Consider the following 16,439-nt stretch of genomic DNA (forward strand, 5'->3'; position numbering starts at 1 on the left):
TAAATAATCTGCTTTGTTATACCATCATAGAAAACCATGTTTTCTCTTCACTAGTAATTTTGAAGTTAACCTATTTTATTTGACATTGGTGGGTTTTCTGAATCCTTGTTTCCCTAAAAGACTACACTCTTAGCAAGCAAGAAACATGTCTTTGACTTCTCTATTCATTCCTACCATAGATTTCCATCTCACTGTTAACTTGGGGCAGTCTGGTGACATAGTGCAGCAAGAAAACGTTGAAAATTGCTAATGAGAGAAAGAGACAAACTAAAAAGTGGAAATGACTCTCCTTCTTTTCAGTCATTGACCAGATTTTCCATCATATTCTATGTTATTCTCTATTTTCTTACACACTACTCTAGGCCTTCATCTTTTGACATCTGGACAGTTTAATAGCTTTCTAAATACTTTCTGTCTCTATCTTTTCTTGATAATCTCATTAAAATAAATTCATGCCACCCTTTAGGTAAAAATCAAGCCTTTCAAGATCCAAATCAAGTTTCCTATTTTTTTTTCATAGTTTTACTAGCCTACTTACTTCAAAATGGCTTCTTCTTCCTTAAAACCTACCTTTTTCGTATTTATCCATCCAAAATTAGCCAAATGTTATATGGCAAGTCTTATATTTTCTCAGATGGCATATTTTTAATCTCCAACATTTTTTATGTATCTCTGTGTCCAGATGGTAAATCTAGTATGTCCTTTTAATGTAGTGCATATCCTTTAAGTATTTGTTCATTTGATTTATTCATTTGACACGAATGAAATGAATATTCGGTTTTGTGCAAAGGACATTTTTTGGCATGCTGGTAGACAAATGAACTCAAACGTTTAATCTCAAGGGTAACTGTGATTTAACTGGAGCACTCTTTAGTCTGGGCAAAGAGTAAGATGATGTTAAGTTCTGTGGATTAACATTATGAGAAAAGGAAATCTATTTTTGTTGCGAGAGAAGTTTTGCTACATAATTGTAATTAGGAACAAATCAGATATCAATGATGCATTATATTCTAAGAGCTTTAACTAATAAGCACTAATAAATGGTTTCTCAACTTTAAATGGCTTGCACAATATTATTCCTATACATTGCTCCATGTACAGAAAATAATGAAAAGTGGGTCTGTTATTCAGAAAATTCAATATTTATTCTAAAATATGAATTGTTGGGTTAAAAGAATATTTCAAATACTCCAAAAGGGCATAAAATCTACCTCTACTAATTAGTTTCTCTATGAAAGCCTTCCAGACAATTATAGGGTAATATCACTGGTCAACGCTTTAGGTGCTTTTCATTAAATGTATAGTGTTGCTACCAGATGAATTGCTTCATATAAAAGCACTTACCACAAAGCCCTATAATGGAAGGTTAAGTGCTATACTTAATTACTAATTTCAATCCTTATTACCTATATTTTGCAGTGCAGGCACTTTAAAAGGAACCAAATATAGTCTGTTGGTTCCTGCTTCTCTGATTATAGGATTTGGTGGTAAAAGCATTAGTGCAGCTGTATTTCTAATGAAGAATAACAACAACAAAAAAAAAACTTTAAAATAAAAGTAGTGATACCACAAACCAATATAAAAGACATATACTAGACATTTCTAATGAACTCATACATAAAATCACTTTGTTCTAAAAACTTTAATCTAGATGACACACACTTCTAAATTTGTATTCAGCCTTCACAGCATTGTTGCAGATACAGCTCCAAAAGAAGAAAGTCTTTGAAATTTTCATGGCTTATTTCCTACCTCAATATCATGCTGAAATGCACACAGAACAGATGATTAATAAAATACTTGATAACAATGGTGACTCCCCTGAGTTCTTTACATATTCATCATGAACTTTTTACATGTATATATTGAAATTCCTCACAAGAGCTCTAATTTTCTTGAGGACAGATTCTGTGTTTTACTTTTGCTTGTATCTTCCATATTAACTGTGACTTTGCTCACTCTTGATTAATTAATATTATCTCAAATACTTTTCACTGAAAGCATACATAGAATCTTTGCATGTGCCTATTTTTTTTTCTAAATATAAAAGAGGTTGCATCTAAAATAACTATTTCTAAAGATTGTCCCTTAATTATCAGGATATTGTCAGTTTCTGATCTTTAAATATATTTTACATTGTTCCCTATACTGGGCATCCATTTAATTGGTAAATGAGACATTATATGTGTGTTAAACAAATTTTAGTCTAGAAAAATATACAACTATTTGCTGACTTAATTAATTTACTGCCTTATTCTAGTATTAAATTGGACATTAGCTTGCCACAGGATCATGTCTTTTTTGAAATATACCTAGTACATAGTATCTAGTAAGTGCACAATTAAAAGACTGTCAATCAGATAAAATATATTAAAGAGGCATAGAAATTTTTGAAAATATAAAATATTTATCTCAATGCATTAGAAAACTAGGTTTTGGTTATCTATGCTTGAGAAATGCATATTGTATTTCTCTTTTAGAGATGCATTATGTATATTAATAAAATAAAGTCTAGATATAGATATTTTAAACTTAGTTTAAAACAGATTTTCTCCAACTAACTTGAGAGTGGGACTTCTCTCCCCTTGTAGGTCACCATTAGCATTCTCTAAAAAGGAGCTCTTAAAAAATAGCACTATGTGATAAAAGTGTGATAAAAGTAAAAAGTTACTAAAATGAAATAATTTTAACAAATTAACTGGTGAAACATTGCTGGGCTACTATAATAGTAACAGAATTTGTCAATTTACATATTCAGGTCTTTTATTCACAGATGACAAAACCCCCAGAGACACAGCCTAGACCTTACCCTACTTTACACATTTCATGGTGTCCAGTGCAGTAACTTCCTCTCAGTAAACAGGTATTGATTAATCTGTATTTTGGAAAATTTACAATTTACTCTCCATAATCCCACTAAAGGTGTACTTTTTATGAAAAATACCCTTCTACTAGGATTTCAGTAAATGCAGTATTAGCAGGGTCTATGTGACATATTTGAGTTACTTTCCTTCCAAGTCTTCCAATCCATTATAGATGGTAAAAGAAGGTGTACATTCTTGTAATTGTAGGGATAATTCCCAGGACATCAATTCGGCAAATATTTATTGACTGCCTACTATTTGCCAGTATTATAATGAGCCCTGGACATATTATTAATGTGCTTGCTTCTGAATTTTGTCATAGAGCTGTTTTTTTTTTATCACACTTAATTCAGCAAATATTTGCACAGCACCAGTTTTATAGAATAGGTTTGAAATGAGGCCTGAAGATGTAGAAATATATAAATCAGAAAAGTTCCAGGAGGGCACCACGGACATTTCATTACACATGTCCTAATTGTGAGTCAGTATTAAGAAAAACTGAGATCTTTATTAATAAGTTAGTCATTTCCTCATATCATTTCTTCCAAGAAACAAATACTTATAACAGAGGCTTATATGCATTTTGGTAATCATTTGTATTGTGCAAAATGAAAATTTCTTTTTGAATATTTTCTTTATACACTACTATAAATCTGTTGTACAAGTCAGTTGTAGCTAAAAGAGGAGCGAAGAGAAATGAGGCTGATGTGTTTAGTAACCTCTTGTACTAAAATATAGAGATAATAATTGAAGTAAAATACAAGTATACTTTTAATTTGTATTTTACTTTAAAATAACATGATTGTTAAAGTTTATTTTTGAAAAAGAGAAAGGGGGGAGGGGCAGAGAGAGAGGGAGAAAGAGAGAATCCCAAGCAGACGGTCAGCACAGAGCCTGACGTGGGGCTTGAACTCACAAACTGTGAGATCATGAATTGAGCCAAAGTTGGATGTTTAACTGACTAAGCCACCCAGGCACCCCAAAATAACATGTTTTTTTTTTTTAATTGGGAATATATGCAACCACAAGTAACACTAGTTTAAGTCTTTATTTCCTTTGTTTCAAATATGCAGATCTGATAAGCTGATTAACAATGAAAAAAGGTAATTTTTATTTTATCTATAATAGCTTGACATTCATTTTATAGACGTGAAATGAATAATGCTAGTGTCACAGAATCTTTGTGAAACTCCCATATGGTTATATGACAGTGAAAACAAACTTCATTTACTTACACGTTCTCATAACGGGTGACTTATAGTACTATATATTGTTCCTTTACTGTTTCTCTATTTGTCTCATGGTCCTCTTGCACCTTTCATGAGTTTCAGCTCTGCACCATCAAAGGAACCACCTGGTCCTACTTTTTTTCAGAGAAAAATATGTAATATTCCCTCCCTCGGTTTTAAATATAACTTTGTTACTTTTGACAAAGCCTTTCCTTTGTTCGAATGCAAGGATCCAGTAAAAAGAGCTTTGACATGTTGTGCCTTTTATGTGTGCATTTTTCTGGTTTCACTGATGTCCTGAATTTTGCAAACAATAAAGTGTGCCTTCAAGTTCTCCTACAAAATGCCATTTGTACACTGTATCAAGAACAGTTTATGACAGCATTACATTCACATGATTTTAAAGTCCAATAAATACTTGATGGTTTCTCAGAAAACCCACAATCTGGTGAAACGGACGCAAAATAGTGCTCTGTTTTCCACTTTGTTTTTCATAAAATCTTCCCCCGATACACATTCACTGGCTTACCTGCAGGGTAGCGCTCGATCACTGGCCAGCTGTCCACCTGTAATGTGGCATTGCCACCACTCCTTGTAAAACGGACTACATGGTATTTCCCATCGTTAATGATTGCATTGGACTCCTCGATGGCGATGTCATCTGTCCCAACATTAAATTTAACTCCAATTTTTCCTTGGTGCTGGAAGGAAGGAGGGGACAAAAAAGAATTGTATGAAGTTATAGTGATTAGTCAGCATTTAATAAGAATTAAGTATAGGAACAAGACAAGAATATCCACTCTTGTCACTTTTGTTCAACATATTATTGAAACTCCTAGCCACAGCAATTAGGCAAGAAAAAGGAATAAAAGGCTTCCAAATTGGAAAATAAGAAGTAAAACTGGAACTATTTACTGATTATATAATATTATATATAGAACATCCTAAAAACTCCATAAAAATGGCTAGAACTAAAAAACAAATTCAGGGGAGCCTGGGTGGCTCAGTTGGTTAAGCGTCTGACTTCAGCTCAGAGCCTGGAGCCTGCTTCAGATTCTGTGTCTCTATCTCTCTCTGTCCCTCTCCCACTTGTGCTCTGTCTCTCTCTTTCTCTCAAAAATAAATAAATGTAAAATATAAAAATTAAAAAAAAAACAAATTCAGTAAAGTTGCAGGATACAAAATCAATAGACAAAAATCTCTTGTGTTTCTTTTTTTTTAACGTTTATTTATTTATTTTTGAGACAGAGAGAGACAAAGCATGAACGGGGGAGGGTCAGAGAGAGAGGGAGACACAGAATCTGAAACAGGCTCCAGGCTCTGAGCAGTCAGCACAGAGCCCAACGCGGGGCTTGAACTCATGGACAGTGAGATCATGACTCGAGCCAAAGTCGGCCACTTAACCGACTGAGCCACCCAGGCGCCCCTCTCTTGTGTTTCTTTACACTAATAATATACTATCAGAAAGATAAATTAAGAAAACAATTCCATTTACAATTATATCAAAGAGAATAAAATGCATGGGAATAAATTTGAGTATGGAGGGAAAAAGATCTGTATATTTGAAAACCATAAGACATTAATGACAAGAATTGAAGAAGACACAAATAAATGGAATGAAATTCTATGTTCACAGATTAGAAGAATTAATATTGTTACCATGTCCTTACTACCCAAAGCATTCATTATACAGATTCAATGCAATCCCTATCCAAATTCCAATGGTATTTTTCATAGAAATAGAACAAAAAACCCTAAAATTTGAATGGAACCACAAAAGACCTTGAATAGTCAAGCCAATCTTGAGGAAGAAAAACAAAGCTGGAGACATCATGCTCCCTGATTTCAAACTATATTAAAAAGCTACAGTAATTAAAACACTATGGTATTTGGCATTAAAACAGACACATAGATCAAAGAAACAGAACAGAGAGCCCAGAAATTCACCCACACAACTATGGCCAATTAATTTACAACAAAGGAGCCAAGAATATACAATGGGGAAAGAACAGTCTCTTCAATAAATGGTACTGGGAAAACTGGACAGCCACTTGCAAAAGAATGAAACTGGACCACTATCTTATGCCATACACAAAAATTAACATAAAATGTATCAAAAACTTGAATATAAGACCTGAAACTATAAAAAACCTAGATGACAACATAAGCAGTAAGCTCCTTGGTATAAGTCTTTTGTGATGATTATTTTAATCTGTCACCAAAAGAAAAACAACAAAAGCAAAAATAAATAAGTAGGACTACATCAAACTAAAAAACTTCTGGACAGCAAAGGGAACCATCAACAAAATGAAAAGGGAACCTGGGGAGAATAGTTAAGATGGCAGAGAAGTAGAAGAGCCCTGGGCTGTCCTTATTCTTCAAACACAGCTGTATTGAGGTCAGATCACTTGGAACACCCAGGAAATTGATCTGTAGAGTGGCAGAAGGATCTCCACAGTTGGCAGGAGTTAGCATGGCAGGTGCAAGGTTTACTTCAACAAACAAATCAAAGTACATCTAGTTAAGGTCCAAACACATCCCACTACAAGCAAGGAGGACCTCTGCAGAGTACCGACGCAGTAGGAAAGAGCAGCCAACCCGCAACAGCAGAGTGCACACAACATACACCAGAAACGCTTCCTGAAGAGCCAAGCCCTGGATAGTGTATGACCCCTTTTTAATATAGTAGTACTCTCAAGAGCAGAAAACATGTCAAGCTTTTAAAACATGCAAAAGACAGAAATTTAGCCAAAATGACAAGACAGAGGCATTCTCCCCAAAAGAAAGGTCAAGAAGAAGTCACAGGCTGGGACTTGCTCAAAGAAAATATAAGCAATATATCTGAGCAAGAATTTAGAACAAAAGTCATAAGACTACTAGCTTATGAAGACACCAGAGAAACCCTTGCTACAGAGATCAAAGACCTAAAAACCCGTCAGGCTGAAATTTAAAAAAAAAATGGTATAACTGAGATACAAAGCTGAATAGATACAGTCACAATGAGGATTGTAGAAGCAGAGAAGACAATAGATGATATAGAAGATAAAATTATGGGAAGAAAATGAAGCAGCAAAGAAGAGGGAAAGGAAAGTATTAGAGCAAAAAGGAACTTAGCAATTCCATAAAACTAAACAATACCCACATCATAGGAGTCCCAGAAGAATAGCAGGAAAAAAGGGGCAGAAAGTTTATTTGAACAAAATGTAGCTGAGAACTTACCTAGTCTGAGGAAGGAAACAGGCATTCAAGTCCAAATTGCAGATAACTTCCCTCAAAATCAACAAATATAGGTCAACACCATGACACATCATAGTGAAACTTTCAAAATATAAAGATAAAGAGAGAATTCTGAAAGCAGCTAGGGACAAAAGGTCCTTAACCTACAAGGATAGACACATCAGGTTAGCAGCAGACCTGTCCACTGAAACTTGGTGGGCCAGAAGGGAGTGGCAGGAAGTACTCAATGTGCTAGAACATGACAGGGATGTCAACTCTCACCACTGTTGTTCAACATATCATTGGAAGTCCTAGCATCAGCAATCAGACAACAAAAAGAAATAAAAGGGATACAAATTGACAAGGAAGAAGTCAAAGTTTCTCTCTTCACAGATGACATAACACTGTATGTGGAAAACCCAAAAGACTATCCCAAAACTGCTAGAACTGATACATAAATTCAGCAAAGTTTCAGGATATAAAATCAAAGTACCAAAACTGGTTGTATTTCTATATACCAATAATGAAACAGCAAAGAGGAATCAAGGAATGGATCCCATTTAAAATTGTACCAAAAACTGTAAGAGACCTGGGAATAAAACTAACCAAAGAGGTTAAAGATCTGTACATTGAAAACTACAGAAAGCTTATGAAAGAAAATGAAGAAGACACAAAGAAATGGAAAAACATGCCATGCTCATAGGTTGAAAAAACAAATATTGTTAAAATGTTGATACTACCCAAAGCCATCTACACATTCAATTAATCCCTATCAAAAAATGCCAGCATTCTTCACAGAACTAGAATTAACAATTCTAAAACTTTTATGAAACCAGAAAAAAAAAAAACAAATAGACAAAGCAACATTGAAAAAGAAAACCTAAGCTGGAGTCATGAAAATTCTGGACTTCCAGCTGTATTACAATGGTGTAATCATCAAGACAGTGTGGTACTGGCACAAACACAGACAAAAGACCAATAGAACAAGAAATAGAAAACCCAGAAATGGACCTACAAATGTATGGTCAACTAACCTTTGACAAAGCAGGAAAGAATATCTAATAGAAAAAGGACAGTCTCTTCAGCAAATGGTGCTGGGAAAACTGGATAGCAACTTGCAAAAGAATGAATAAAACTGGACCAGTTTCTTATACCATACACAAAAGTAAATTCAAAATGGATGAAAGACCTAAATGTGAGAGAGGAAACCATCAAAATCCTAGAAGGGAAAACAGGTAGCAATGTCTTTGACCTCAGGCACAGCATCTTCTTTCTGCAGACAAAGGAATCAAAAACATAAATGAACTATTAGGACCTCATCAAGATTAAAAGCTTCTGCACAGGAAAGGAAACAATCAACAACACTAAAAGGCAACCAATGGGATGGGAGAAGATATTTGCAAATGAAATATCAGATAAAAGGTTAGTATCCAATATCTATAAAGAACTTATCAAACTCAACATCCAAAAAAACAAATAACCCAGTGAAGAAATGCAGAGAAAACATGAATGGACACTTTTCTAAAGAAGACATCCAGATGGCTAACAGACACATGAAAAGGTGCTCAACATCACTCATCATTAGAGAAATACAAATCAAAACCACAAAGAGATACCTCCTCACACCTGTCAGAATAGCTAAGCTTAACAACTCAGGCAACAACAGATGTTGGCAAGGATATGGAGAAAGAGGAACCCTTTTGCACAGTTGGTGGGAATGCACACTGGTGCAGCCCCTTTGGAAAACAGTATGGAGGTTCCTCAAAAAATTAAAAATAGAGCTACATATAACCAAGCAATTGCACTATGAGGCATTTATCCAAAAGATACAAAAATGCTGATTCAAAGGGGCACATGCACCCCAATGTTTACAGCAGTGCTATCAACAATAGCCAAATGTCCATCAACTGAAAACTGGATAAAGAAGATATGGTGTGTGTACACACACACACACACACACACACACACACACACACTGGAATATTGGCGATCAAAAAGAATGAAATCTTGCCATTTGCAACAACATAGATGGACCTCAAGGGCATTATGTTAAGTAAGTTAAATATTAAATAATTAAATAATATTATGTTAAGTAAAATAAGTCAGAGATGACAAATACTACATGATCTCTCTCATATGTGGAATCTAAAACAAACCACACACCAAGGTTACAGATACAGAGAATAGACTGGCGATTCCAAGAAGTAGGGGGTGAGGGATGTCAGAAATGGATGAATTTTTTTAATTTAGTTTAAATAAATTTTAAAAAATTAAAAAAAGAGATTCAGACATAAGTATACGTGTGTGTGTGTGTGTGTGTGTGTGTATGTGTGTAAAATCACGTGTGTGTGTGTGTTTGTGTGTAATCACTTCCCTCAAAATATTCACAGTTCAGTGACATTCATCTTGGGTTCTTTTTATTTATCACTACATATATATATATACGAAGGCCGTCTGAGACGCATTTCTCTTGTCATGTAGTTACCCTCATTCACCCTCCTAGTCTCTGTTCTAGGAAGCCACAAATTTAAGCAAAACATTACATACAGTGTATTGTTCAAGAACATGCTTCAGACAATGGTTACTTTCCTCCAATTTTACTTCTGAAAAATTCATATATTAGAAGCAAGACTCTTGACATTTGGGTCAATCTGGAGCATCTCTTTCATGGATGATGGATATGCCAATAGAAACACTTTCTAGAGAACTGAACTGTTTTCCTCCCAGAGGATGCCCCAGAAAAGGTGCACAGCTGCCCGTGGGGAAGGACATCCTGTCACATTCTTTAATGTAGTTTCTTTACTCCATTCTCCATTTCACACACACATAAACAAATGAGGCAAGAAATTCTCTCTTTCATTAATAACTGGCAAAACCACAGCAATTAAGTCTGTTTAGAGTGGAATGATAAATATTCACAATATAGGAAATCATTCTAAAAGATATGGAACACGCTGACAGGCATTTCGTGTGTGCAGTTTCTTAGTCCTTATTCGTGAAAAAAAGTCATCAAATGCTAAGAGCCTGAAACTTACTCAATTTCTTTATTTTACAAATGAGGAAACTATGACACGGGAAGGTACAATGACTTCTTCAAGGTCAAGTGACAATAGACAGGTACCAGAATGAGAATTCAGTCCCTCACTTTTGGTTTATAACTAAGTTATGTATATATATATATGTATATAGATATACATATATATATATATCTATATATATATACGTATATAGATATAGATATATAGATATATAGATATATATATTTAACTTCCTCTCAAGGGGCACCTGGATGGCTTAGTCAGTTAAGCATCCCAACTCTTGATTTCGACTCAAGTCATGATCTCATTGTTCATGAGTTCGAGCCCTGCATTGTGTTCTGCGTTGACTACATGGAGCCTGCTTGGGATTCTCTCTTCCTCTCTCTGCCTCCCCCCTTCTCTCTCTCTTTCTCTCTCTCTCTCTCTCTCTCTCTCTCTCTCTCTCAAAATAGATAAACATTAAAAAATAAAATTAACTTCTAATGGCTTATGCAAATTGGCATTAAAATTATTCTAAGTGCAAACTTTGTTGCTATTAACTTCAGAATTTCACAAGATGAGGCTGCAAAAAGAAGTGTGTGCGTATGTTCTCTGCTCTGAGAAGCATTCTCTAATAGCAGTTCTGTCAGCTCTACCAGGAGCTCAGCTGATTTTGTAAAGCATATGGTTTTGCCCTTAATTAGCAGCATAGAATACAGACACTGCAGGCCCCTGTCAGAGTACATCACCTCAAACTGTCTGCAGCTCACCTTTCATCAAACCTCAGTTGAGAGGAACAACATGGGGGGGATAGGGGTCTAAAGGACATAAAATCTATCCATTCCTATAGAAATTTATAATCAGAATATCGGAAACCTGCATATTTGGACCACATCCTCTTAACCTCTCACTGGATTCTCATCACTGAATAGGCAGCAACAGTATACATGGCATCAGCTTACACTGAGAGTTATTTCAAAAAAAATCTTGTATAAAATTGTATTAACTAAACAGAAGTATTTGAAGATACTATGTGGGACACTGCGCATTGTCCCTTTCATAGTCACATGCAAAGGTTTCCATTTTTCTTTTTTCTGCTTTTTACTATTCATAAAGGATATCTTTCTTATACTGAGTTAGTATGGACTTTAATTTGTGTGTTTTGATTTGTTTTTAGGCTTCAGGGACAATATGACTTAAATCATATTTCCTTTTTAACTTTGGTTATTAGGAAACTCAAAATCCAAGAGCAGAGTAATTTTTAAAGCTACATACACTTGAGGTGTACTTTTTCTCTCTAGATTTATTTTTATTGTCTAGCATATTTCTCAGAATCCTTACTTTAAAATATATACCATTGTAAGACATTCCAGTTTTTTTTGTAGAATGATTCCAGTGATACACAAACAGCTGGATTCCCCTGAAAACTGAAACTTAATCCAAGGGCCTGTGGAGACATTATTTAGACATTTTTTTATTTAGCACAGGCCTTTTGTGCAAGCAATCATTATCTCCTTGTTTTGGAAGATTTCCAATTTGCTCACTTTCAGTAAATTACTTAACATGATAAATACGTATTTTAACACATGTATGATGTAACTAATAGGAAGAAAATTAAGAATCTTATTTAAGAGATTAACAAATACCTTTATACTATTCTATTCCTAATACTTTATAAGTAATAACTTTGATCTTTCTCATAACAGCCCCATGAGAGGGGTACTACATTATCTCCATTTGACAGATGAGGAAACTAAAGCACAGAGTGATTCAGGAACTCAGCTAAGGTCATGCACCTAAAAAGAGAAAAGCGGTGATTCAAACCCAAGCATTCCCACTTTGGAGAATGCACTTTGTGCTTCTAATGATTATGGTAGGCTAAATTCAAGGAATGTTGGGTCATTCTATAACTGCAATTAGCAGATTTGGTTAATCTAGCTGTTCTGGCTACCTGTTCATTTTCCTGCTAGAGTAGGAGCACCACGGGGCCTCATATAGTGCTTTGCAGACTTTACATATGTATCCATCAATATGTGTTTAAAATAATTTTATAGTGGACAGTAAGCAACTGATACGCAGATGTTACAGGATGTTAGAAAGGATTTCTTTGTCTTAATTTCAGCTGCAATCTTGAGCTGGTAATAAGACAAAAAACAGACTGCTACTTCCATTGTACAAAACGAGGTATACAACTTGCAAAGGAGAACACTAAAAATTGTTTTTGGGACCCTGAATTAATTACCTATTTTCAGCCCATTATAAAAGAGAGAAAGGCCAAGAAGAGATGGATAACTAGAAGAGGATTTTTGGAGACCACTGGACTGTGAAGTGATTTCCAGGTACCTGGAAAGGTGGAAGGTGCTACTTTTCCCTTATCTCAAGTGCAGGGGAATGTGACTCCACTGAAACATCTCAGAAAGTTTGATACTCATCTCCTGGAACTTGGTTGCAGTGGTTAGGATAGTCAGCAATCCTAGTTGCTCCTGCCTGGGATTGGACTCTTGCCTGAGAAATCTTCAAGGGAAGGGACTATGGCTTGTTGATGCTCTGATGGCACAGCAAAGACCTATTACTGCACCTGTGCATCAGAGTTTGTTAGAACAAGTGACAGGTGAGCATTAACCATGGCTTAGAGAGCCAGCATAGAATTGTGTTGTATCACATTCAAAAGGGCCACCAGTTGGGATGAGTGGGTGTGGTGGAGATGAGCAGTGAAGACAACTGAAGGAACCTGAAGTTGCAGGGGTGGACTGAGGCAGAAATCCTAAATGACCACCTGAAGGAGGTGCATTTACCTACCTTAAGGGAATTACAGGTAAAAAAAAAAAAAAAAAAGTCCGGTGATGTGGTTAAGAGCACTGAAAAACCCACTAAAAAGCCTCCCCAAAAGTGCCCCTTCCCAGAGTCAGTTTCTAGTTTTGGCTAAGTCCAGCTAGATGGCTACTATTGTATTAGCCAAGTAAGATCAAGGAGGACCCTTATCTTCTCTTCCTTTTCCTGCTTCCTCCTCCTGTGGAGGAGTCAGGAAGGAGGAGGAGAAGTGAACATCACTGAAACAAGAGGAGAAACAACTTCCTCCCCTCATCCAGGATAAGTGGCCGCTCCAAGGCAACCCAAGCAGGGCTAATAAACTGGCTCTAACTGAAGTTGTATTTAGTATTACAAAGGAGTGCACTGAAATTACTTCCTATGCGTAAAAGTGAATGGATGACCTTTTTTTTTTTTTAACTATCTAAAAGAGACAAACGTAGTGTTAAGACTTTCCCTGGGGTCAAGAAGAAATATTCCATAGAACACCAGATTTAAATTCCTGTTGCATTGTAGGAATCAGCTTTTTCAATGTAACAAGTGCTTAAGGATATTTGTTACTCTGGAGTTTCCACTGTTTTAGGGTTTCTTCTATTACAGACATGTTTTCTATCCCAGGATAGACTGAAAGAAATTTTGAAGGTTCCCTACTTATTCTGATAGGGAGGCTACAATAGTCCCTTATTATCAGAGTTCTAATTGTTAAGGAGATTCAAGTTCTGGAAATAAAAGCATTATAATGCCAAAGGTACAAGATGCACCAAACTCTGAGAAAAAGTCCCTTTGCTTTATCCCTACATTTTTTCAGCAATATGAAATGTAAAATGATTATTTTCTAAGGTATAGAAATCTCTAGAATTTGTAGGGATTCATTTCTTACAACATAGTAAAACAAACAATTAAGAAACAATGAGGGTTGGTGATGGCTTAGAGAACTTCTGACTTAAATAACACCCATCCTTTCCTGAATACATGATGATTAGGTCCTTTGACTTCCAAGATCATTAATTTTTCATGGATTCAGACTCCAGAGTCAGCTAGAACAGACTAAATACCACCCAAGTAGATTCAGACAACAGATGCTACATGAAATCAGACCTTATTTACCCTATCCAAGCTGCATCCAGACTCCATTTTTCCCCTGAAAACAAATATATTAAAAATGCACATAAACCACAAAATATTAATATGAAGCATATTTAGAGAATCAGTATTTATGATTCCATTCAGAAACTGTAAATATTCTCAAAACACTCCCCCATATTGACAGAATAGCAAATCATTTCAATTACATAAACAATAAAACTTGCTAAACTTTCTTGCCAATGGATAATTACATTTAAAAGAATCCATTTCAAATTCTTATTCTCTGGGATTAAATGTGATTGTCTCCAGCAAATTCTCATGAATATTGTATTAGCAAAACCAGCAGTAATTTCACTGGACATGTACTGATCTTTCAACATTGTATTTTCCTTGAAATAGATAACTGGCTCACATATAATTTCAAAAATCTATTATGAGAATATCAGTAACAAGGCATTTATAATTTAATGAAGTCTTTCCATGGATTCATTAAATAAATAGTGACAAAGGTAATTATTGATTTTTTTCACAAAAGCTCATTTCTGAATAAGGATTATATTATTAAACCAAGTTAGAAGGAAACATGAAAGATAACACTGGGAAGGAACTTGAGCGTTCTAGCAAGTGGTACCATAGTTTCACACACCTTTTAATTCCATATGCAATCACATATTCACTTGAAAATATTTGTTGTAACCAAGGTAAAGATTTAATGGTGTACTTAATATCTGGGGCATACTTCAAGCAAGATGTCTGTATGTTATAGATGCAGATATATTTCAATCTATATGCGTATGAAATAGGTAAAACAGAATACATAAATGTAAAGATTTACCCTGTATATGGCATATAGATATGTCCACTGATTTTTTTTTTCCTCTTTTCTGGGGTTGTTATGTAGAATTGTGTGGCTTGACTATGTCAAGGAAAGCAACCAAAAATGAAAAAAAAAATTATCTTTTGCTATTTTTTTGTTTACTGTACTTTTAGAGTATCAACAAACAAGATGAACAAGTGTGCAACACAGGATGGCATGTAGATTTAGCAAGGAGACTTGCTTATGGTCTACAAACTTCTGTTGCGCAACACAATGCGGTCCTATACTCCAGGGCCCCACTTTGGATAAAACTTGACAATGCCTTCAAATACACTGAATGCTTACGCTCATTTCAGAATACAGAACAACTCCCATGGTCCAATTTTACATCGACAACCGAAATCGAAGTCAGGTTGAATGTTATGTTTTGCTCCTCTGGAGACTAATTCTCACCAGGGAAAGGAGGTTTTAAGGCCTGAGGGGGACTCTGGGGCCTACAGTCACTATTGCTGGAATAAAGTTACACTGCAGCGTGTGTTAGACAGCCACCTGTTTTCTCACCTCAAAACAAACACACTGATTCGGATAATTGCTAATTTCACCCAGATACATTGCTAAATGAATGACTAAGAGGTCTTACTATCTGGTAGAGACTGTGTTTACCAGTCTAGACGGTCAAAGAGTGTTTTTGGTTCAGTTATTTTAACTTGGCACTGAGCTGGAAATGTACACCTCCCCCAAACACACACACACACACACATCATTTCAAAAACAAGAAGCTATTGCTGCCTTGTCTCTCACTTTCCCCTACTAATATTTTTTTTGTTTATTTAGCTAATAAATAAAAATTGAACATATAACAGGCATCTTGCATTGTGTAAGTGTGTAGACCGCACAGACCTATAAAATGTGTTCTCCGTCTCACAGGAGGTTTTCAATCAAATCGAGAAGACAAATCATGCATGTCAATATTCACACCCACAAAACAGTTGAGGGAACAGCAAAAGGGGGAGCAGGGTGCACCATGGGAACTGCTCTGAGAGGCCTCAGGGAGCCTTCAAATGTGTGGCAGGAGCAAGCTTGTGTATAGACAGCTATAATACACATTGTGGATACCAAAGACACGCAAGGACACAGAAGATCTTTCCCCTTGTCTCCCATCTCTTCCCAGGCTCTGCATACCAGTGTGCTCACTGTGTGAGACACATTGAGCTCTATACAATTTATCACTTAAAACCCCCGGCCAACATGAAGACTGAGTGCTATTTTTTTCTATCTACTCAGAGAGTTTAAATAATGTGTCCCAAATCATAGAGTTAATAAATATCAGTTCTGGTACCTGATGATGTTGGAGGGGCTTTCTAAAAAAAGAATGGCTTCAACTGTTCACATGTTCCAGGAA

The 16,439-nt window shown here is 35.6% G+C and overlaps 1 protein-coding gene across 21 annotated transcripts in view; it reads right to left on the reverse strand.

Moving 5' to 3' along the window:
- Window positions 1-16,439, reverse strand: part of NRXN1 (neurexin 1) — a 1,135,337-nt gene that overhangs the window by 163,653 nt on the left and 955,245 nt on the right. For all 21 annotated transcript variants that reach the window (XM_042932252.1, XM_042932251.1, XM_042932247.1 and 18 more), the window contains one exon: window positions 4,623-4,794. In XM_042932252.1, the coding sequence (XP_042788186.1) occupies window positions 4,623-4,794 (172 nt within the window). The remainder of the gene's footprint in view (window positions 1-4,622; window positions 4,795-16,439) is intronic.

The sequence above is a fragment of the Panthera leo genome, chromosome A3, assembly GCF_018350215.1.
Source record: "Panthera leo isolate Ple1 chromosome A3, P.leo_Ple1_pat1.1, whole genome shotgun sequence".
NCBI lineage: Eukaryota > Metazoa > Chordata > Mammalia > Carnivora > Felidae > Panthera > Panthera leo.